Below are 24,554 nucleotides of genomic sequence, written 5' to 3' on the forward strand. Positions count from 1 at the left end.
GACCATATGGTAGTTGTAGGCTTAGTTTTTTTAAGGACCTTCCATACCATTGCAGCACTATGTACAATAGCCAGGACATGGTTAACTGTCCATCGACAGATGAACGGAGAGAGAAGACATGGTACATATATACAACGGGATATGACTCAGTCATAAAAAGGAATGAAACTGAGTCAGTTGAAGTGATGTGGATGAACCTAGAATCTGTCATACAGAGTGAAGTAAGTCAGAAAGAGAAAAAATAATCATATATTAACGTATATATATGGGCTTCCCTGGTGGCTCAGATGGTAAAGAATCCACCAGCAATGCAGGAGATCTGGGTTCCACCACTGGATTAGGAAGAGCCCCTGGAGAAGGGAATAACTACCAACTCCAGTGTTCTGGCCTAGAGATTTCCATGAGCTGTATGGTCCAAGGGGTTGCAGAGAGTTGGACACGACTATATATATATAAGACTTCTCTGCAGGCTCAGCGGTAAAGAGCCCGCCTGCCAATGCAGGAGATGCAGCTTTGGTCCCTGGGTCAGGAAGATCCCCTGAAGAAGGAAATGGCAACCCACTCCAGCATTCTTGCCTGGGAAAGCCCATGGACAGAGGAGTCTGGTGGGCTACAGTCCATAAGGTCGCAAGAGTCGGACATAATTTAGTGACAAAACAACATCAACCCATACAAAGGGAATCTAGAAAAATGGTACTGATGAACCTACTTGAAGGGCAGGAATACAGGCTCAGACATAGAAAATGGACTTGCAGACACAGTGCAGGAAGTTGTGGGGGGACAAACTAAGCTATGTACACTACCATATGTAAAGCAGAGACAGCTAGCAGGAAGCTGCTGTGTAACACAGGGAGCTCAGCTGGGTGCTTTGGGATAACCTACAGGGGTGGGATGGGGAGGGTGGGAGGGAGGTTCAAGAGCGAGGGAATATATGTATACATATAGCTGATTAAGCAAGTGTGAGCAAGCTCCAGGAGATGGTGAAGGACAGGGAAGCCTGGTGTGCTGCAGTCCATGGGGCTGCAAAGAGCTGGATGTGACTGAGCGACTGAATGAGAACATAGCTGATTGACGTTGTTGTATGGCAGAAACTAATACGACATTGTAAAGCAATTATACTCTAATAAAAAAAAAAGTGGGAAAAAAGGAAATACAGTCTTTCCAAATAAAGAATCAGAAGAGTTCCTATTCAATAGAAAATGATGATAACATCAGAATTACTTTCCTTTCCATTTTTACTCAAGGATGAGAAGTCTCATCAAACTCAGCCACTGAGCTTTTCCCTAAATCTCCAGACCCACTACCCACTGGTTCTCTGGCTTTATAACTCAATTCCTTTCTTATTCCCGGAGCATGAGGATCTGCTGATTATTGCCATTTGCTAAGGCCAAGACCCCAGCCTTTACTTTGATAATTTCCCCTTTGAACTTAGAATCCAGCTGGAGAACACTTAAACTTGGGTGTCTCCAGGTGAACCTGAAGCCCCCTTCACTGATGCCCACCTGTCTAGAGACCCCATTTCTCCTGGCTGGACCTCCCTGAGGTGGGCAGATTCTCCAGATGCCAAGATAGACATCACATCCTGCCAGCATTTACAGCAGAACCTGTGTCCTAGGGCCAGCTCCAGCCAGACAGTAAGGAGTTTTCAGTTCTGGACCCTGGTCCTTCCAGGCGTGTACCCTTCAGCAGTTAATGGAACCACACCCAAGTAAAGCCTACCTAGAGTGGAACCGAAAAGAGGGAAGATCGCAGGATTTTAGAGGGGAGTGGAAAAGGGTATTGTGTGTTTATCAAGGCACGTGACCGTCACAGCCAAGAAAGAACCTACCTTCTGTGCTTTCTTCAGGGAGGCATAGTATTTTGACCACCAGTCAATGACATTTTCAGCCGATTCATCAGCGATGGTCCTCTTTCTCCTTTTAGTAGACTTCCGAGAAGGTTTCCTGGGGTCCTGTCAAGGAATGAGGGATGGATCAATAGTTTGGCGGCAAGAGTTTACGTGCTGGTGGCTGAGCAGTTTACTAAGGAAGAGGATACATGGGTACCCTCAGGAGATGGATGGAGGCGCTGGCAGGTTTTATTATAGCTCCCTGTTCTCCTTAATAAATAAAAGTTTAATAATCTGTCATCCATTCATTTGGCATTTATTGAGTAGTTATGAGATTTATATCATGGTTGATATGGGAATCTAAGGGTTAGACACAATCCCCACCTTTGAGAAGTTTTGACTTGTATGGAAGGGACAAGCAATCTATATGATATAATGTGGTATAGTACAAAGTGAATGAACTTGTAAACACAATATAAACAAAAATAGAAATTTTGTGATTCTCGGTTTCCTCAGCTAGGAACAACGATACCTGCTCACTTCACTGCCATGAGGATTCAGTGGCATAATGGAGAAAATCCCCCTTAGCATCATATCTGATTGGAAGTGGTGCAAATAAATGACACTGACAACACAAATGACTGTGAGATGGAGAGGCAGTGTGATGTATATATGGCAGAAAGCAGGCATTTAGGGAGAAGACAGTTGTGTCACGACAGATTCATCATGACATTGTACACATCATTTGTTTGCTCTCATCTCCTGGCTACCTATGATGTGCCAGGCATTCTGTCTGGTACAGTGGACCCAAAGATATATATATATATATTTTTTTTTTTCATTGAAAGATAACTGCTGTGAAGAATTTTGTTGTTTTCTGTCAAACCTCAACATGATAGAGATATTTTTTAAAATCATCTTTGAATTGGTGAAACCCACAGATTTATGGTGGCAAAAACACTTCAACTGAGATTTGTAACACCAGGCGGCAGGTACATTGCTGGTGGGACAGAGAGAAATCTGTGGGTTGTCAGAGAGTCACATTGAGCCTGGATGAGATGGGAAGAGCCCGAGAAAATATCAATTCATCTACCTCACTCTGCCTCTTATTTCAGCTTTTACCATTTGCTGGGCAGGCCCTCTCTTAGGACTTTCTCAAAACTGCTTTTTCTTTGAATCAATTGGTAGGTACACAAAGATTTTGCATTCAAAATTATGACTTAAAAGATTACTCCTGCCCCCATTTTATGGTCTTATATACTGGAGTAACAGGCAAATTTGGCCTTGGAATCCGGAATGAAGCAGGGCAAAGACTAATAGAGTTCTGCCAAGAAAATGCACTGGTCATAGCAAACACCCTCTTCCAACAACACAAGAGAAGACTCTACACATGGACATCACCAGATGGTCAACACCGAAATCAGACTGATTATATTCTTTGCAGCCAAAGATGAAGAAGTTCTATACAGTCAGCAAAAACAAGACCGGGAGCTGATTGTGGCTCAGATCATGAACTCCTTATTGCCAAATTCAGACTTAAATTGAAGAAAGTAGGGAAAACCACTAGACCATTCAGGTAGGACCTAAATCAAATCCCTTATGATTATATAGTGGAAGTGACAAATAGATTTAAGGGCCTAGATCTAGACAGAGTGCCTGATGAACTGTGGAATGAGGTTCATGACATTGTACAGGAGACAGTGATCAAGACCATCCCCTGGAAAAGAAATGCAAAAAAGCAAAATGGCTGTCTGGAGAGGCCTTACAAATAGCTGTGAAAAGAAGAGAAGCGAAAAGCAAAGGAGAAAAGGAAAGATATAAGCATCTGAAAGCAGAGTTCCAAAGATTAGCAAGAAGAGATAAGAAAGCCTTCTTCAGCCATCAATGCAAAGAAATAGAGGAAAACAACAGAATGGGAAAGACTAGAGATCTCTTCAAGAAAATTAAGAGATACCAAGGGAACATTTCATGCAAAGATGGGTTCGATAAAGGACAGAAATGGACCTAACCAAAGCAGAAGATATTAAGAAGAGGTGGCAAGAATACACAGAAGAACTATACAAAAAAGATCTTCATGACCCAGATAATCACGATGGTGTGATCACTCAGCTAGAGCCAGACATCCTGGAATGTGAAGTCAAGTGGGCCTTAGAAAGCATCACTATGAACAAAGCTAGTGGAGGTGATGGAATTCCAGTTGAGCTATTTCAAATCCTGAAAGGTGATGCTGTGAAAGTGCTGCACTCAATGTGCCAGCAAATTTGGAAAACTCAGCCGTGGCCACAGGACTGGAAAAGTTCAGTTTTCATTCCAATCCCAAAGAAAGGCAATGCCAAAGAATGCTCAAACTACCACACAACTGTACTCATCTCACACGCTAGTGAAGGAATGCTCAAAATTCTCCATGCCAGGCTTCAACAATATGTGAACTGTGAACTTCCAGATGTTCAAGCTGGTTTTAGAAGAAGCAGAGGAACCAGAGATCAAATTGCCAACATCCGCTAGATCATTAAAAAAGCAAGAGAGTTCCAGAAAAACATCTATTTCTGCTTTATTGACTATGCCAAAGCCTTTGACTGTGTGGATCACAATAAACTGTGGAAAATTCTGAGAGAGATGGGAATACCAGACCACCTGACCTGCCTCTTGAGAAATCTGTATGCAGGTCAGGAAGCAACAGTTAGAACTGGACATGGAACAACAGACTGGTTCCAAATAGGAAAAGGAGTACGTCAAGGCTATATATTGTCACCCTGTTTATTTAACTTATATGCAGAGTACATCATGAGAAATGCTGGGCTGGAAGAAGCACAAGCTGGAATCAAGATTGCTGGGAGAAATATCAATAACCTCAGATATGCAGATGACACCACCCTTATGGCAGAAAGTGAAGAGGAACTAAAACGCCTCTTGATGAAAGTGAAAGGGGAGAGTGAAAAAGTTGGCTTAAAGCTCAACATTCAGAAAATGAAGATAATGGCATCCAGTCCCATCACTTCATGGGAAATAATAGACGGGGAAACAGTGGAAACAGTGTCAGACTTTATTTTTGGGGGCTCCAACATCACTGCAGATGGTGATTGCAGCCATGAAATTAAAAGACGCTTACTCCTTGGAAGAAAAGTTATAACCAACCTAGATAGCATACTCAAAAGCAGAGACATTACTTTGCCGGCTAAGGTCTGTCTAGTCAAGGCTATGGTTTTTCCAGTGGTCATGTATGGATGTGAGAGTTGGACTGTGAAGAAGGTTGAGAGCCGAAGAATTGATGCTTCTGAACTGTGGTGTTAGAGAAGACTCTTGAGAGTCCCTTGGACTGCAAGGAGATCCAACCAGTCCATTCTGAAGGAGATCAACCCTGGGATTTCTTTGGAAGAAATGATGCTAAAGCTGAAACTCCAGTACTTTGGCCACCTCATGCAAAGAGTTGACTCATCGGAAAAGACTCTGATGCTGGGAGGGATTGGGGGCAGGACGAGAAGGGGACGACAGAGGATGAGATGGCTGGATGGCATCACTGACTCGATGGACATGAGTCTGAGTGAACTCCGGGAGTTGGTGATGGACAGGGAGGCCTGGCATGCTGCAATTCATGGGGTCACAAAGAGTCAGACACGACTGAGCGACTGAACTGAACTAATACTTATCCATCTCCCCTTCCAGAATCTCAGCCAACTGAAGATAAGTCTCATTTCTATTTAGAATCCAGAAGACGCATCTTTTTGGTCCCACGAGATGTTATACAAAGTAGGTTGTAGGTTCAAAATATTTGTGGAATAAGCCTAGATAAGGAAATCATTTTCTTTCCAAGCCAATGAGTAGAGAAGTATTACTGTTTAATTAAATACGATGTTACATTTGACTAACACTTTAATTCCCTATACACTGACTTATCTGATTCTACGGCAATGCTGTGAAGTGGGTATCAGTGTCCCCATTTTACAGATGAAGAAACTAATGCTCAGAAATGTGAAGTTTCTTGCTGTGCTCACACAACTAATAGGTGGGAGGATTAGTATATAGAACCTCATCACCAAACTCTAATGTGCCTTGTAAATATGAAGACGGATGACATTCTGACCTTAGCTTTTCCATCTTTTGGTGGCTCCTGGGCTGCAGGTTTGTGTTCTGGCTCCAGCATAGGGGACGAGTCAGGGATGTCAATCAGGTTGGCTGCCTGAACCTGGGCTGAGTCAGGTACTACTGTGGGAGGCGGCTCAATATCCACAAAGACATGATCTTTTGGTTGCTCCTGAGTGGAGCTGAGGGTCTCAGAAGGCTCAGTGGCAACTGATGAATCTGAAATATCTGAAATGAAAAGACATTGGATCAGGCAACTGGGCTACAATCAATACAGGGCAATCATTTCAAGGATCCAGTACCAGCAATCAGACAGATCAGGATTCAAATATGACAAGTTCTTAACAACTCTGAGCCTCACTTTCCATATTTATAAAAGGACAGTAAAAATACCCATGTCTTTGGGAAATAAATGAGATCATGATGTAAGGTGTCTGGGGCATAACTGGTCATCAACAAATGATTGTACTTATTATTGATCCCCCAGAGTAATTTTAAATAACCATGGTTGTAGGAGTCAAGATTTTTATCAAGATTTAGTGAACAGATCCTATGTGTTGATTGCCCTCCCCCACTATGTTAACCAGGGGAAACCTTAGAAACTCCAGAGGTCTGTGAACTCCCAAAGTGCTGGCAGAACTCTGGCCACATGAGTCCATCTGCATAATAGGGACCCTGATATAGACTGGTGTATACTTGAATAGGTTGGCACAGACTAGTGTAGACTGATGTAAACCACTACTGCTCTCTGGAGCACACTCTGGAAGTACTTAATAAAATTACATGTATTCATCTCCTGGGAGCCAGTAATCTCACCCCCACACAGGATTCTCCCTCAGTGAACACACACAGGATGTTCATCACAATACTGCAGAAGTGGGGAGCTGGAGGCAGCCCAGTGGTCCAATATGCGGGGATAATGAAACCAACGTAGGGTAGATGCACCAGACCGGGGTAACAAGTGAAAGTAACCATAGCAACACAGACAGATCTTAAAACAGCTTTGAGTGAGGAAAGTGGAAAACCAAGTGAATATTATAGTATCATATAATATATGTTAATCAAATAGATTTAGATTTTACAAACTTCAGCAGCGGGGGGCATGCAGTGGGGAGACCAGGAATAAAGCATGGAGAGGCCGGTGAATATAATGAGACAGCAGTCTCGCAGAGACAAGTGATGACTGTACAGCAAGAACCACGTCACCCAGTGAACTCAGCCCTGCACCTGGATCCCAAACAGAAGAAATTCCAGTAACATCAAGCAAAGAAAACGTCAGGGAGTAGGGGCAGGAGGGGAGGAGGGCATGGCAGCGCACTCTGGTCTTCCTGCCTGGAAAACTCCATGGACAGAGGAGCCTGGTGGGCTACAATCCATGGGGTTGCAAAGAGCTGGACACTACTGAAGAGACTTAGCATTCACGCAAGCAGGGGCAGAATGGAGCTCCGGTCACCAAGAGCCCTTCTTAGAAGAGTTGACCCTGATGTCAGGCTTCAGGTCAGAACCTGGCAGCTAAGGAGCAAAGGGGACCACAGGAGCAAATTCTTTAGAAAGATCCATTTGATCTTGGGGCATTTGTTTTGTGCTGGGGTCCTGAGCGGACATCTGCAAGTACCACAACTTTGTAGCCCACAGCTCCAAGATCTAGAATCTTCCTACCTTTCCCAACTTGGGCTCCGCCCACCTGTGAGGTGAGGCTGAGGGGCTCCCTGGATTTACACAAAAACTGTTTCAAGCAGTTGATGGTGTAAGTGCCCACCAGGGTGCTCCTCCCAAAGGCTCTCCAGTCCACCACGCAGATGCTCAGGGGCGGGTGCAGAAGCTCGTTCTCAGGCAGTTCCTGCAGGGAGAGATGAGGATGGAGTGGGGTATGACCTGAGCTGACCTGTCTGGGAGCAGGACCAAAGCCAACCAGACACCCATCCTTCCTCTGAGCCTGCCTTGCCCTATCCCTCCGGGTCATGCCTGCAGCTGGCCAGAGTCTGGAGCACTGTCTTCTCAAGTCAGGGAGTCATCACGCAACATATGAGGGATGGCACTAACAATTCAACCCACAAATAAACTGCAAAAATCACACACTCCTCAAGTCTCTATGGCAGTCGTCTTCAGTCCTCTTATTTTGTCATTATCTATCCAAACTCTCATCTCAGAGAAACACCGATCCAGGATATAAAACAGATGAGAGTTGAGCCACTTAAGATGGAACTGAGGGGCCAGTGCCCCATCTATATCTTTACTCTGGTGACCTCCCCCACCCCAAGCTCAACAAAGCCTGGTGTGGAAGTTTTGCAAACACAGTACACATTCTTTAATTCTAGTCGTGACTCAGACAGTAAAGAATCTGCCTGAAATGCAGGAGACCTGGGTTTGATCCCTGGGTCAGAAAGATCCCCTGGAGAAGGGAACAGCTACCTACTCCAGTATTCTTTCCTGGAGAATCCCATGGACAGAGGAGCCTGGTGGGCTAGAGTCCATGGGATTGCAAAGAGTCAGAGATGACTGAGTGACTAATACTTTGCTGATAGAAAATCCGTGTCTGTTCGAGCTGACTGGGTTGGACAAAGCAAACTTTGATTTCACAGTTAGTTCCAAATCAGAGCATAAAACAGTACTGAAATAAAGAAAAAGCACAGGTATCAAACATCACTTTAGAAGCATAAGTTCAAATGCAAACTGCTGAGATGCTATGTATAAATAATTTTTAAAACATCTGACCATAAGTTTTGTGACAGTATCTTCCAGGCCAGTGGTTCTCAAATGTTAGTGTGTATCAGAGTCTCCTACAGAGCTTGTTAAACCAGAGGTGTCTGGGCCCCAGCTCACCCCTAACAGACTGATTCAGTAGTCCTGGGGCAGGACCTGAGAATCTGCATTTATAATAAGTTCCTGGGTGATGGTGATGAATTGGGGGCCACACTTCAGGAACCACGGTCAACCTGCTTTGATTTACTAAATGATCTTCACTTGGAAGCTTTAAAAACAAAACAACAACAAAAGTTTGTCTTATCTCATTCTGACATTCTGGCTTTTCACTGAATTAGACTGTTCTTTCTTGTGAGTAGTGGACACCTGAAACTCTAAAACATCCCCCCGAATTCATGAAAGAGTGAGTTACATCCTAGGGAATGAAGGGAATGAGCATGTAGGGGCCTGGGGGTAGGAGAGGGGGACGCGCACCACTTCGAAAGCATCTGCCTGGACGTTGAAGTTTGGGTTGTTCTTGTAGCTCTGGATCACACAGGACTTGACGCCGCGTCCCGCACACTCGATGAGGACCTGGGGACGATCCACCGAGAGGAGCTGCACCTTCTTCATTTCTCGGACTCCCCAGAAGAGAACCTGAGGAGAAAACGGGTAAGACTGTCGCTCGCAGGCCCAGGGAGGAGCCAGAGGGTGTGGCTCAGGGGTGGGAGCGTCAGGTGCCCCGGCCTGGGGAGCTCGGTGCGCTCTTCCAGGAGGGGAGGCTGCGCTCCTCAGGGGCTCCCTCTGAGCAGCTGTGTCTGCCCCCGGGACCCCACCAGGCCCCTCACACAACCCAGCCATGATCGCAGTGCACCAGTGCGCTTAGTCCCAAAGAACAGCCCAATCCTTCCCGGCCCCCTACCTCCACGCGGTATCTGCTCAGCACCGGCCGGATGCTGGCAGGAACAGGGTAGATCTGGGTGACGTCGGGTGGGTCGCAGGGAGGCAGCCCTTGCAGCCCAGACGCGGGGACCTGCCACACAGATCAAGGCTGGTTAGAAATCAGGAGAGGCAAGGAAAACGAAGGCTGCCGCACAATCTCGCCTCAAGGGGAAGACTGCCACTGTTTTAACCACAGGAATGTTTCCGGCTTAAAATGTAAATCAAGACAATGCATTTTTATCACAGTTTCTTAATCGACAAATACATTCATTCATGAGGGTAATCCAACATTCAGTGAGCCCTTACAATGTGTCAGGAGTTAATAGGTTCATAAGCTTTCAGTGAGCTCACAGTAAGAGAGGGGAGGGAAAAAAGACAAGTAGATGGAGCTTCACAACCACATCAAATGGTACAGGAACTCCAGCTGTGGAATGGCAGAGGGACTCTGATGGGATTCCAACCTCTGAGACTTCACTACTCCCCTGGTATGCACTACAGGAGATTCAGTCAACCACACAGACACTACATCGTAATCAGTGAAACAGAAAATGAAGTCTTTTGAAGGCAGACCTCTGGGATGAAAGGTGTCATTTCCTGTGCCTTTGGAGTGAATGAAACTGCAGGAAGGCAATCACTGTGCTTCACTGAACTCTCACACAAAGGAATTCGAAAGTCTCCTATGGAAAGGGACTTCTCCCTGGGTGAGCTACTGTGCATTTTCAAGACTGCACATCTTTTAAGAAGCCGCCGCTGCCACTGGGGCTTCCCAGGTGGCGTTAGTGGTAAAGAACCTGCCTGCCAATGCAGGAGACCTAAGAGATGCGGGTTCGATCCCTGGGTCAGGAAGATCCCCTGGAGTAGGAAATGGCAACCCACTCCAGTATTCTTGCCTGGAGGATCTGATGGACAGAGGAGCCTGGCGGGATACAGTCCATGGGATCACAAAGAATGGGACATGACTGAAGCGACTTAGCACACAGCGCACACTGAGCCATTCTACTCTGCAGTCCTTGGCACACAGTGTGTCTTCCCAGTAGGCTCAGTGCAGACTTTGGTGGACCGAGTCCAGAAACCAGGCTGTGCTGTGTGACCCTGCATGAGTCCTTTTCTTTCTCTGGGCCTCAGATGTTGGGCCAGCTGACCCTGGTTTGGAGCTGGAAGTTTTCCTCATGGGGGAGTTTGTCAGACTTGGCCAAGAGGAAGCCTTTGTTTACTGCACTTCCTTCTCAGACCCTCAAGTGATGCTCCAGCTTCAATGGATTCTTGATAAATGTTTATTGGCTGACTGATACATTAGCTCCGTATGCTCGAAAAAGTCTAATTGCTCATCAAAACCTGCAAAGTACAAACATATCACCATTTCTTTTTTGCAGACATAGTCTAGCTGGCAACAGCAGATGCGGTTCAGTTAATTAGAAAGAAGCCCGGAAAAAGAAGACAGCAGTCACTGGGAATGCCAAATAGACTCAAGATAATGAAGCTGCAGAATGAGCCAGACCAGAAAAAGAAGCTTGGAAAAGATGAGGTGAACACTGCCTGGTGATGAGCTATCCAGGCTGCAAAACATCACCTCTCTGAGAAAGCTAATTGCTCCTGTGGTTCCAAAGATAAAGCCACAGAACAGCTGTGATGGTGGCATAGGATGGTGCTGCTATATGCGCTTTAAAAAGTACCACGTGTCTGCTCATCTTGGGGCTGCTGAGATGTTAACCTGGGAAATGCCCTAAAGAAGCTCATTCCAGAAGCACCTCAAAGATGCCCTTAAGAGTTTAAGCTACCCTGCTGGCTCAAATAGTAAAGAAACAGCCTGCAATGCAGGAGACACAGCTTCGATGCCTGGGTTGGGAAGATCCCATGGAGAAGGGAATGGCAACCCAATCCAGTATTTTTGCCTGGAGGATCCCATAGACATAGGAGCCTGGCGGGCTACAGTCCATGGGGTCACAAAGAGTCAGACACGACTGAGCAACTAAAACTTTGAAGGATCCCACAGCATGGTGGAGGTTGAGTGACTTTGCTCCCAGCTTTTTCAGAGTGAAATGGGTTGGCTGTGGGCCTATAAAACTACATAGTGTACGGTTACTCAGGAGGGTATGATAAGGAATTGTTATGAAGGCAAAGTGTGAAGGATCAGGGTAAGTTGGTCCAAAAGCCTGACTGTTCTAATATTCTAGGACATATCTAACGTAACAGGACCTTGAAGGAGTTCCAGCGGCAGGACAGGACAGGGGACCCAGGCTCAGACTTTCAGGGGATGTCACACTTGGAGTCGTGTAGGACCCTAATCTTAGTTCCTGCCCATCTGAAAAATCACTGATGCTCAGAAGCCTTGGTCCTTTCTCTGTCTCCCCCAGCCCGTCATCCACACCTCCATTATCCTTCATTCAGTATAATAGCTGGATACCAGTCTTGAGCGTCATCACTTATTAGCTGTGGAATTTGAAATAGTCACACAGTGTCACTGAATCTCATTTCTGTTATATGTAAAGATAATGATATCTGATTCATGACTTGCTATGAAGAATGGACGAGGCAGCATGCAAAGCACTTGGCAACACTTGTTGGCACATAGTAAGTTCCCTAGGAATGAGAATAAACTGGAAATGGACAGATCTTTGCAACGATTAAGGCTCAACCTTCAATCATCTTAGCCTCCAATGGGACACAGGTGCTCAAGGACTGCTAGTTCCTGAAACTATCCCAGAAGCATATTTAAATCCCCTTTCAGGTCTTGGCTTAAATGCCACTTTCTCAGGGAGCCTTCCCTGGATGCCTAAAGTGTTAACTCTGCTCGCTCCCACAACACCACACCTGCTTCATATTTCATGTGCTTTCCCTTTCTCTTCAGCATTTACCACACTGCTGCTATGTTACAATTTACATAGTGTTGTCCATTATCTTCCCTTCCCTAGAATACAAGTCCCATGAGGTCAGGGAGTTTGTTTTATTCACTGATGAATTCTTAGGAATGTTCTGGGACAAAATAGACACGGGATAATATTTACTTAAGTGCATGAATGAATGGGTGAAGTAGATCTTGCCTTCAAAAAACTACAGATTAAGAGAGGCAAGCCTATAAACAATGGACTTTATCAAAGCCGGGATTAAACCGAAAAAGAGGCAAAGTGACATCAGGTGGAAGAGGAGAAAACGTTTGATTGAGGTGGGGGAGGGGGAAAGCTTCCTGGAGGAGGCCACTCTGGTCCTGAATGGCGGTGATGATCAGTTTCCTAAATAGTAAGTAGAATGCAGGGGTCTGGATGGGCAGAGTAGGGAAACATTTCAGAACAGGATGACAGTGCGGCTAGAAACCGAGGACGTTTGTGTGGTGAGGTCTGAGAATTCAGAACAGTCTGCTATAAAGAGGCCACAGCATGTGCAGAGTGACTGTGCTGACATGTGAGGCTGAAAAAGCAGTCTGAAGATAAATTAATTTGGGGAGAGCTTAAATGCCAAGCTATGGACACCTGACATTCTCCTAGGGGCTACATTTTCTTTTCATGAAACATTAAGAGTTGTCATGCAAAAAAAAGAAAAAAATTATACTCAAAAACATTGGGGGAAATGTTGAATTTCAAAAAAGAATTTCAAAAGTTTCTTTATAATTGACTTCTCAGAGTCTTTACTATGGTAATGGGCATTTCAAGGCCCCAAACGGGATATATAAAACAATGAATAATTTCTCAAACTTTCTTTTAACCACAGATACCCTGGAGGAGGTCATGGCAACCCACTGCAGTATTCTTGCCTGGAGAATCCCATGGACAGAGGAGCCTGGTGGGCTAGGGTACATAGGATCACAAAGAGTCAGACATGACTGAAGCAGTTTAGCAGCAGCAGCAGAGGAACTCATGTTCCAAAAATATAGTCTTCAGGAAAGTTTCTTGGAGGTGAGAAGCAAACAGACATTGATCATTTCTTAAGAGGAGAGTAGTATAGAGAATTGTCTTCTGGAAGGAATGTGGAGAATTGAGTGAACAAGGAAAAAGGAGTAGGTTAGAGTAGGTTAGACCAGGAAAGAGGCAGGTGGAACAATCCTGATGAAACGAAGGTCTATGGGAACAAGGGATGATCATCTGGCTAGAACACTTGGCCTAGCCATGGATATAGACCCAGAGTGAAGAACTACATTTGAGTCTGAATTCTCAAGGCAGAGAGTGGGAGAATGGGGTGGAAGGGGGTGTGGGCCAGGACTGGGAGGACAGGGGGCAGCTAGCTGGGTAGGGGAGGAAAATGGAGATAAGGCATTCAGTCTGGGGCATCGAAGAACCCGGGTACCAAACCCTTCTTCTGAGACAGGGCAGCATTTCAGTAATGGAGAAGGAGAGGCTGAAGGTAAACCCTTGCAGATAGACACAGGTGACAATGAAGGAATTTTCCAGCTCCTGCCTGCTCAGCTTGTATGAGATCCACCAGCTGAGACAGTTGTGTTGATGCTCAAATTACTTTTTGGACAAGGAATCAGCTGAGAGGAAGTCCAGATGAAACCCTAATGAATTGTGTCACTTAGGCTGCTTGCCTCTGACAAGGCTGCCTCCATCCACCCTGCCGTCAGGAAGCATTAGTCCACCCGGCTCATCACGGAGGGAGGGAAGGAGGATCAGAGGTGGGACCATGGCATTTGGAGAAAGCTCAAATGAAGGCTCTCTCCTTCAGAGAGCCTGTCGGGATCTGCTAGTCCAGCCCTCACTGATGGATTAGGGCAGGGGTACCCAGCATTTTTGGCACAAGGGACTGGTTTTGTTGTGGAAGACAATTTTACCATGGATTGGTGGTGGTGGGGGGGGCAGTTTGAGGATGATTCAAGTGCATTACTTTCATTGTGCACTTTATTTCTAATCTAATGCCACCGCTGATCTGATAGGAGGTACTAGTCTATGGTCTGGAAGATTGGGGACCCCTAGATTAAGGGACATCCTTCGGGAAGATTTGTGCAGTGAAAAGAGCAGTTGACTGAATCCAATCTGGCCAGACTTGAACCTCAGCTTTCTGCATGTAAAATGAGAGCATTACGCTAGAGCTGGTTTACTCACATCAGTCCTTCTTCTACCACGTAAAAAGCAGAGACATCACTTTGCTGACAAAGATCTGTATAGTCAAAGATACAGTTTTTCCAGTAGTTGTGTACAGATTTGAGAGGTGGACCATAAAGAAGGCTGAGCTTCAAAGAACTGATGTTTTCAAATTATGGTACTGGAGAAGACTCTTGAGAGTCCCTTGGACTGCAAGGAGATCAAACCACTCAATCCTAAAGGAAATCAACCCTGAATATTCATTGGAAGGACTAATGCTGAAGCTGAAGCTCCAATACTTTGGCCACCTGATGTGAAAAGTCAACTCATTGGAAAATACCCTGATGCTACGAAAAATTGAGGGCAGGAGAAGAAGGGGGTGACAGAGGAGGAGATGGCTAGATAGCATGGACATGAATCTGCGAAAACTCCAGGAGATAGTGGAGGACAGAGAAGCCTGGTGTGCTGCAGTCCATGGGGTTGCAAAGAGTCGGACATGACTTAGCAACTAAACAACAATAGCTACCACTTTTATCAAGTGTGCTATTATCTACTAAACATTTTCATTAGATATCATTTCATTTTCAGAAAAGAAACTTCAGGTTCCTAAGTAAAACAAAAGCCATTGGCCATCAGTGGAAAGTAACTTTAAAATGAAAACAAAACAATGTTATTGGAATAGGTCATGTGTAGCATTTCTTAAACTTTCTTTTCTTAAACTCTGTCTGGAGAGGCTGGTGTTCAAACAAGCAGACTCAGACAAATGTTCCTGTAGATAATACTGATGTTTTTTTAGAGGCACTGAAACTGAAGCCTGTGCTTCCTTAAAAAAGACGGTTGCAAGTTGAAAGAGGGATTATAAGTAGCTAGAAGGATCAAAACAGGTAAAATTCCATTTGCAACAACATGGATAGACCTTGAGAGCGCAATGCTAAGTGAGGTAAGTCAAAGACAAAGACAAATACTGTGTGACATCACTTATACGTGGAATCTGAAAAGTAAAAAACCACATAAACAGAGAGTAGATTGGTAGATTGACAGGGCTGGGGAGGTGGGGAAAGTGCGCAAGGGTGGTCAGAGGGCACAAACTTGCAGTTGGAAGATGAGTAAGTTCTGGGAATCTAATGCACAGCGTGGTGACTATGGTTACAATACTGTGCTGTACACTTGAAAATTGCTATGAGAGTAGATCTTAAAAGTTCTCTCTCGCTCGCTCTCTCTTTCTCATACACACACACACAAGGTTAACTACATGAAGTGATGGCTGTGTTCATTAACTTTATTGTGGTAATCATTTTACAATACATACATATATCAAATTACCATATTGTCTACCTTAAAGCTCAACATTTAGAAAACTAAGATCATGGCATCTGGTCCCATCACTTCATGGCAAATAGATGGGGAAACAGTGGAAACTGTGGGTGACTTTGTTTTTCTGGGCTCCAAAATCACTGCAGATGGTGATTGCAACCATGAAATTAAAAGATGCTTACTCCTTGGAAGAAAAGTTATAACCAACCTAGACAGCATATTAAAAAGCAGAGACATTACTTTGTCCACAAAGATCTATCTAGTCAAGGCTATGGTTTTTCCAGTGGTCATGTATGGATGTGAGAGTTGGACTGTGAAGAAAGCTGAGCGCCGAAGAATTGATGCTTTTGAACTGTGGTGTTGGAGAAAACTCTTGAGTGTCCCTTGGACTGCAAGGAGATCCAACCAGTCCATCCTAAAGGAGATCAGTCCTGGGTGTTCATTGGAAGGACTGATGTTGAAACTGCAACTCCAGTACTTTGGCCACCTGATGCAAAGAGCTGACTCATTTGAAAAGACCCTGATGCTGGGAAAGATTGAGGGCAGGAGGAGAAGGGGACGACACAGGATGAGATGGTTGGATGGCATCACTGACTCAATGGACATGGGTTGGGGTGGACTCTGGGAGTTGGTGATGGACAGGGAGGCCTGGCGTGCTGCGGTTCATGGGGTTGCAAAGAGTTGGACATGACTGAGCGACTGAACTGAACTGAAGTACCTTAAACTTACACAAAGTTATATGTCAATTATATCTCAAAAAACCTGGGGGAAAAACAAAGCAAAACTCCACCAATATCAATTCAATATTACTTAATACTTTACCCAATTTTGACCTAAAATCACTCATGGACAGCCTAAAATCACCTGGACCCTCACTTGAGGAAAGACTGGACCAGCTGGTTTTGAAGGTCACTCTTTCAGTGCTAAGAGTTCATGTTTCTGTGCAGCACACATCTATCTGCTGAGAGCTGGTTCTATTCAACTTTCACCTGATTGGGCATCTTGGAATCCTAGAACCTAAGATTTGTAAGACAAAGATTTCACCAGTCCTCTTCTCCCCTCCTAGACTACAGTTGCTGCAGAACTGAAGCCAATGCCTGGGTTTCTGCTACTCTGGCCCTTTAAAAGCTCATCCTGCTTCAGTTCCCCCAACAGATAGATTGTTCTTTCTCCAAGGCAGCCATTCCAGAATTACAAAGTTCATCCTTAAATGGAGCCAAAACCAGACCACAATCAAAGTCTGATTAGCTGTATTTCAGAGCTCATCTCCAATAGTCTTAAGCAACTCCCAAGCTACACATGTGGGCAGTTTGGATTTGAGTACAAGTGTGTCTAATTCAGTAGCTGTTCCCTTCCTCTTATACTCTCCAGGCCCTCCAGCTCTTGGGGGAATTGGTATACATGAATTCTAGGCTCCAACCTGCCATATCAAGTAAGCCATTGCCTTTCTATCCAGCTCAGTTTCTTCACCCGAAATAGATGGGACTAGATATCCTGAAACATATGGGACTAGACTAGGTCTGTCTAGTCAAGGCTATGGTTTTCCCAGTAGTCATGTATGGATGTGAGAGTTGGACTATAAAGAAAGCTGAAGAATTGATGCTTTTGAACTGTGGTGTTGGAGAAGACTCTTGAGAGTCCCTTGGACTGCAAGGAGATCCAACCAGTCCATCCTAAAGGAAATCAGTCCTGAATGTTCATTGGAAGGACTGATGCTGAAGCTGAACGTCCAATACTTTGGGCACCTGTGATATGAAGAACTGACCCTTGGAAAAGACCCTGATGCTGGGAAGGATTGAAGGCGGGAGGATAATGGGATGACAGAGGATGAGATGATTGGATGGCATCACTGACTCAATGAACATGGGTTTGAGTAAACTCCGGGAGCTGGTGATGCGCAGGGAGGCCTGGTGTGCTGCCGTCCATGGGGTCGCAAAGAGTCGGACATGACTGAGCGACTGAACTGACTGAGATATCCTGCTTTACTATTCCATGGTATAATAATATTAATAATAATAAAATAGGTAGCATTTGCTGCATGTTGACTTCATGCCAGGCAGTTTAGGGAGATTAGTTATCATCTCCAGTTTTGCAGGTTAAACAGAGAGACTAAGTGGATAACCCAAGGTTGCACACTAGTAAGTGATGGGAACAAGATCCACACCCATGGGATCCACCTCTAACACCCTCCCTCTTACTCGCTTGCTGTGTCTTGGGATTGCTTGCTTCCTAGTTTCTGTACCAGGTGAGATTTTTCTAAAACTGGGATTTTTGGAAAACAGGCTTTCTAGAGAGGATTGATCTGATCCAAAGGGCAGGTGCCCTCTGCCCCCAGTGAATGGGATGGTCAGGGAGAGAAACCTCTCTGATGCAGGCCCACCAGGTCATTTTTTCCCAGGTCCTCTCTCTGTCCCATTTGGTCCTTGATGATTCAACCAGACTCAGCTTCCCTCCCCAAGTATCCTGCCTTTGCTTTCTGAGAAGTTCTTCCTAGATGTATGTTCCTAAACTCCCCAAAGTCTTAGTAGGACAGATTAGGAACTCGAGGTCTTTGGGAAACCTTGTGATAAAGTGTAAGGAGCAGAAGGCTTTAAAGGTCTTAAGTTCAGCTCTCAGTTCAACCACCAACTGATGAGGTAAGTCAATCGATTACATGAATCCTCAGTTTACCATCTGTAAAATGGGAATCATAATCCCTACCTCATCAGGATTGAGGGAGATTTCAGTGTGATGAGAGGGATGTGAGGCAACAACTACAACATGGGGCATGTGGGAGTGTCCACAAACATTTGCTCCCTTCCCCTTTTATATGCTCTCATGGTTTGAATGGAGCACAGGGTTGCTCAAGCTTTGCTGGCCAAATCCACAAGGACCTTTTGTCCTGGGACTCTGACTTGTAGAACAGGGGCTCTGGGAATAGCTGGTCACCTGAGTCCTTAAATGGTATCTCCCAGGTCCCCAGAAGGAGCCATCTCCAGACACAGGACAGCAGGCAGGGCCCAGGCACAGACTGACGGATGTGCACCTCCTGTGAGGCTGCTTCTCTGGCCGGGTAGACTAGATGGATGGCTAGTGCAGCTGTCGCTTCCAGTCCACTTACCTGCAGGAGTTCAAACACAGCAAGGAGGTCCCCTCCAGAGAGGTTCCCACAAAAGATGGGGTGATAGCACAGCCTGGGGGGCTCGTAGTCCTGGTCAGCTAGCTTCACCACAGGAGCAGCCACAGTGGCACCCAGATATTCTGGCTTTCCCTAGGGAAGAAAAGATAAGAATTTTTGTCCCTGGTGGTCACCTACCTGGTGTCTCGGTGTGATTTTGTAATTAATCGTCACAAAACTGTCAGCCTCACGTCTCCCTCCTGCTGTCCACATGTCTCACTGTCTTCTTCTGCTAAGCCCCACTAGTCCTTTTCCATAGGCTTGGGGAGCAATGGAATCTACCTGGGCTCTCAGGGAAAACTCTAAGGTCATCTCAGGGGCTTCCTGGCTGAAGACCATCTTAGGGGTTATCTCTTTTTTCAGTGTATTGAGCTCAGTGGAATGAAGATAATCACCCAGGGTAGACTTGAAAGGGAAAAGGAAAATAAAGTGGCAGCACACATTCTGAAAGATCTCCAGGGCAGGGCACCATTGTGGCTGAGAACACAAGTTTGGAGCCCAGGCAAACATGAGCTGGAGACGCCAAATCTACTACTTTCTAGATCTCTGATCTTGGACCCTTTACTCAACCATTTTGATCCTCATGCTTAAAAACGGGTTAAAAGTACATTGTTTTGAGAGCAAAAGTAGGGTACTGCGCGTGTTCCCTGCACACAACATCACCTAAGGGGGAGGAGGCAAACCACCTAAGGACAGAGTTACCCTCTCCTCATATAAGGAGCAAGTTTGCTCCTCCTTCTCAGGGAGCAAGACAGCAAGGGAACCTGTTGATTCTCACTCTCCCACTGCTGCAGCAGGGGCCCCAGTAAAGCCTTGGCTGAATTTCTTTTTTAAAAAAAGGTACGTTGTTTATAGGGCCATGACGATTAATGTAATAATGTATGTGCTTTGCACAATAGCTGGTAAATAGTAAGTTCTCAGTGGCAATCCACTCCAGCATTCTTGCCTGCAGAATCCCCATGGACAGAGGAGCCTGGTGGGCTACAGTCCATGGGGTCACAAAGAGCTGGACATGACTGAGTGACTAAGCACAGCACAGCACATAATAATATGATGGTGATTAAGATCAGCATGTTTAAGTAATAGAGCGATTCTGCCCAGTTGTTCTTGGCAGTAAAAGAGTATTAGAATGGCTTTGCTTGTAAGTTTCTTGAAGAACTACTTGATGGTGTATCTTCTGCCTTTTCCTAGTGCCTGCTCCCAGTTCTGGTTCCACCCCAAGCAGCCTGGGGCTGGAGCCTGGGGCTGCTTTGCTGTTTATCTCAAGAACTGCTGTGATGTAAGCCCCAGGCAGGCAGGCAGGACTGCCTATTTTATTCACTGTGTCCCCTTGGCACTCATCCAAGCTCTTGTTGATCCAAAAGTGAAAGAGCTTTCACTCTTCGATAAATGACCTCCAAATCCAAGGACAGGGCCCATGCTCTCTTTGGCTGAGGCTGGGTTTTAACACCTGTGCTGCTTCATGGCCTTTGGACTCATGAACCAGCATTTGCATTCCTGGCTGTAAAAGGAAGCTTGGTGAGGGGAAAAACAAACAAAGGAAGCTGCCTGCTGATATCCAGTGGCACCATCAGACCTGTTCCGGGGATGAGTGGAGTTAGGGCAGCTGGATATGAAATGAATGATCTTCTGCATAATTATTTTGTCCATAATCCTAGCTCAGAAAAATTAACTTAAAACGAGCCCTGGAAACAAAAAGAGTAAACATAAACTCAAGCAACCTGCATGCCAAATATAAACTAATTTCTTACAGAGCTGGCAGACTTGAATAAGGGCACAGGCACCGTGTATTGAGAGAAAGCTTGAGACTGGAAGCCAGGTCCTGCAGAGTCAGAATCTAAAATTTGATCATCACCATGGGACTGTGATGGCTGCAGCCCACGGGTGTGAGCAGAATCTTTTGCACGTCAACACATATCTCAAGGAAGAAAGTGCAAAACACAGTTCATATTTTCTTTCTCTCCTACATTTTCTTTTCCTCTAGATGTGAGAATGTAGGCTTGCTTTTCTGGACAGAGTTTGGCTTGGGGTGGGGCCCAGGAAGGCAATCAATGAATGGAGATCTAGAAGGGGTCTGAAAAGCAAACAGACAAAGGGAAATCCACTGTAGTCCAGTGGGTGGGTATCAGTTTTTAATGATGACTGATTGCTGTTGTGTTTATTTGTATGTGTGCGTGTGTGCATCCGTGCTAAGTTGTGGCCAACTCTTTGCAACCCCATGGACTGTGGCCCGTCAGACTTCTCTCTTTGCCCATGGAAATTTTCCAGGCAAGAATACCGGAGTGGGTTGCCATTTCCTCCTCCAGGGGAGCTTCCTGACCCAGGGATTGAACCTGTACTTCCTGTGTCTCCTGCATTGCAGGCAGATTTAGTGATGAGCTACCTGGAAAGCCCTTGATTGTTGTTATTGGTTGTCAAATAAAAATACTTAAGATTGGAGTCATATTCTTATGGACTCTATTAAAAAGGTGCTTATTTTGTGACCTTCTTTACAGAAAGTCTGTATTCTAGGCACAGCAATAGAACACACATCTACTGGAGTAGGTTGCCATACCCTCCTCCAGGGGTTCCTGACCTAGGGACTGAACCCACATCTCCTGAGGCTCCTGCATTGTAGGAGGATTCGTTACCACTGACCTACTGGGGAAGCCCATAAATATGCCACCTAGCCCAAACTTACAGATAGGGGAATGGAGTCCAGAGAGTGACAAGGAGAAGCTGTATATGTATGTCTAAAGGGAGACAGTCACAGTGGCCACTCCACTTGTGCAGGAAAGACTGGACACAGGAGGCTAAATTCAAGTTCTGGCTGTGCCTCCAGCCAGCTGTGACCTTGAAAAGGCATTTGACCTTTCTGGGCTTCTGTTTCCTCTTCTCCAAAGCCAGAAGGGGCTTCATGCTCTCCAGTTCTCCCATCCTAATTTCCTCCTGACCCTGGATGAAGGTCGGAGCTGCCAGGTTGCTCTGAGGAGGTGAGGAGGCTTTAGGAAGGTTTCTTGCAACAACTCTTGTACTTAATATATTTGTGCTTCTATAATCTCCGAAGGAGGTAAAGACATTAAAGAAAACATTAAAACAAGCCTTTGCCTTTCCCTTTAGACTTCTTAGTTTAAAAAAGAAAAAGATTTGCTTCAGTGATTAAAAAAAAATCCTCCAGTAAGCTTTAGAATCTGCCCAGCATTTCAGAACACAGACATCTTTGGAGAGGAAGCGGTCTGGCTAACATCATAACAGAAATGAGATGGGGATAAATGCATTGTTTCAGGGCTTGGAAGCAACAACCAAAATAAGAAGATCCAGTTACAAGACTGAATCGGTGACAATGCATCCATTTGCTTCCAGCCAGGGAGATCAGTAAAGACCTTCTGTTTCCAAAAGGCATGGACTATTTTTTACCAGCAGCAATAGAATATAGAGCCCACTGGGGACTGGGGAAAACTGTGGGTGTCCTTAATAATTATATTCCTAAAGAAATGAATGTCGATTGAACTTTTGTGAATCAGATCCTATTTTAATTGTAATCTAAAGGGCAATCTAAGCAAAAATCAAAACAAAACAAAAACCCATTAGTAAAACAAATGATCGTCACCGATTTCCCTAGTTCTGTAAAATCAGTGTTTTTCCCAGGTGAGGACTGCATCCAGGCATCATCCCAGACCGCATAAAGAAAGGAAGGTGGCTGAAAACAGAGTGTTTTTGGTGAAGCCGGGTCAGCGCAGCCCTGAGACACTCACCACCGCATCACTGTCATACAGCTCCACCACCACTAAGGGCGGGGATTCTGCCAGCTCCTTCTGGTCTCCGTGCAGCACCAGGTCATTGAACAGGAGCATCTGGTTCCAGGTCGGGGAGAGGGTCTCGGGAATGACCTGTAAGGTGGGGCCAAGAGAAAAGCCAAGGCTCATTCGATCAAGTTGGAGGGGGCTCTGGGAAGGGTAAAGAGGACATATCCTTAACAGCATTGCTCACCTGATCAACACTCAAGCAACAAAGGAAATTAACATACTACAAAGTACCGGATGCTAGGCTTGCAGACTCCCTGTCCAGGAGGAGCTTACCTAAATTTCCTGAGTAGTACCCCACCTGATTGCCACCCTATTTGCAAGCACGAGTGTAAGAGTGAAAGTCACGCAGTTGTGTCTGACTTTTTTGTGACCCCATGGACTGTAGCCCACCAGGCTCCTCTGTCCTTGGAATTCTCCAGGCAAGAATACTGGAGTGGACTGCCATTTCCTTCTCCAGGGCGTCTTCTCTACCCAGAGATTGAACCTGGGTCCCTGCTTTGCAGGAGAACTCTTTACCATCTGAGCCACCAGGGAAGACATTTGCAAGCATAATTCCAGCTTAATCCTCGCAGTGGTGCTTCCATCATGACACCAGCTACCCTTCCTTGAGCATGTACTGTGTGTTGGCTGCGGTGCATCACGTACACTGTCTTGCTCAAACTTCCCAACAATTCTGGGAGGTGGAAACATAAACCAATGCTCACTTGTCCAGAGTGAGCACGTGGCAGAACCAGGATTTAACTTGGATCCTTTGGCCCAAACTGCTAACTTCATCCATCCTCACCAAGTAGACGCTAATATTATTTCCATTTGGTTGTTCTTGTGCTCTCATGCCCAACTCTTTGTAACCCCATGTCCGCCAGGCTCCTCTGTCCATGGAATTTTCCAAGCCAGAAAACTGAAGTGGGTTGCCATTTCCTCCTGCAGGGAATCTTCCCGACTCAGGGATCAAACCTGTGTCTCTTGCATCTCCTGCATTGGCAGGCAGATACTTTTACCACTGTGCCACTTGGGAAGCCCAGTGAAAGGCTAAACTGAGGATGAAGGCGATTTAGTGATTCTTCATTTGTTAACAAATAAAATTGTGTCATCAAATACTCGAAAGCAGATTTTCAAGTTAATATTCCTGTGGAATTCTACTGCTGTTGGCTACTTAACCTGACTGTATTGAACTGACTAGGGTCTTCAAAATAATCCTTACTATTTTGCATGACATCATTCTTTCCTCCATAGCAAACTGTGACAGTGGAAATTAGCTGTACCCGTTATGCAGATGGGAAACCAAAGGACAACCAAACTACATAATTTGTCCAGAACCATGAACGTCTCACCAGAAGTGGCTCAGAGTTCCCTGCCAGGCCATTCAAGCAGTACCTTTAGAAGGTAGGGTGTGATGGACTTGCATCCTCTATTTTATTGGATGTTTGGAAACATGCCAGAGTCACAGAGCTAGAAGCTAGGCCTGCTTGCAGGATGGGTGGACTTTGCAACTAGGCAAAAACTGTTGCCTTCATATGTGAGTACTGGAAAGAGGCCACAGTCACAGCCTCCCAGGCAGTTCAGGCAAATGGACGATTTCACAGCGTAATGCAGACCACACAGCGGCTGCTGGGTCCTGAGGAAATTTCCACTGCGCGCCACTCTCTCTAGGAGGGATTAGAGAGAGCCTCTGGACTGAACTAACTAACTGCTCAGGCTCCAAGGTCCAAATAAAACTGTCATCTCAGAGTTTTACATCAAGAGCCATTTCAAGT

The 24,554-nt window shown here is 45.4% G+C and overlaps 1 protein-coding gene across 1 annotated transcript in view; it reads right to left on the reverse strand.

Moving 5' to 3' along the window:
* The window catches only part of FER1L6 (fer-1 like family member 6), a 128,987-nt gene that overhangs the window by 42,495 nt on the left and 61,938 nt on the right, over nucleotides 1-24,554 (reverse strand). Inside the window, exons 20-26 of the mRNA XM_068983416.1 lie at nucleotides 22,750-22,884; nucleotides 18,959-19,108; nucleotides 9,513-9,623; nucleotides 9,086-9,247; nucleotides 7,568-7,748; nucleotides 5,910-6,136; nucleotides 1,829-1,951 (exon numbers count right to left, since the gene is read on the reverse strand). Coding sequence (XP_068839517.1) covers nucleotides 1,829-1,951; nucleotides 5,910-6,136; nucleotides 7,568-7,748; nucleotides 9,086-9,247; nucleotides 9,513-9,623; nucleotides 18,959-19,108; nucleotides 22,750-22,884 — 1,089 coding nt within the window. The remainder of the gene's footprint in view (nucleotides 1-1,828; nucleotides 1,952-5,909; nucleotides 6,137-7,567; nucleotides 7,749-9,085; nucleotides 9,248-9,512; nucleotides 9,624-18,958; nucleotides 19,109-22,749; nucleotides 22,885-24,554) is intronic.

Source organism: Capricornis sumatraensis, chromosome 11, assembly GCF_032405125.1.
Source record: "Capricornis sumatraensis isolate serow.1 chromosome 11, serow.2, whole genome shotgun sequence".
Classification (NCBI taxonomy): domain Eukaryota; kingdom Metazoa; phylum Chordata; class Mammalia; order Artiodactyla; family Bovidae; genus Capricornis; species Capricornis sumatraensis.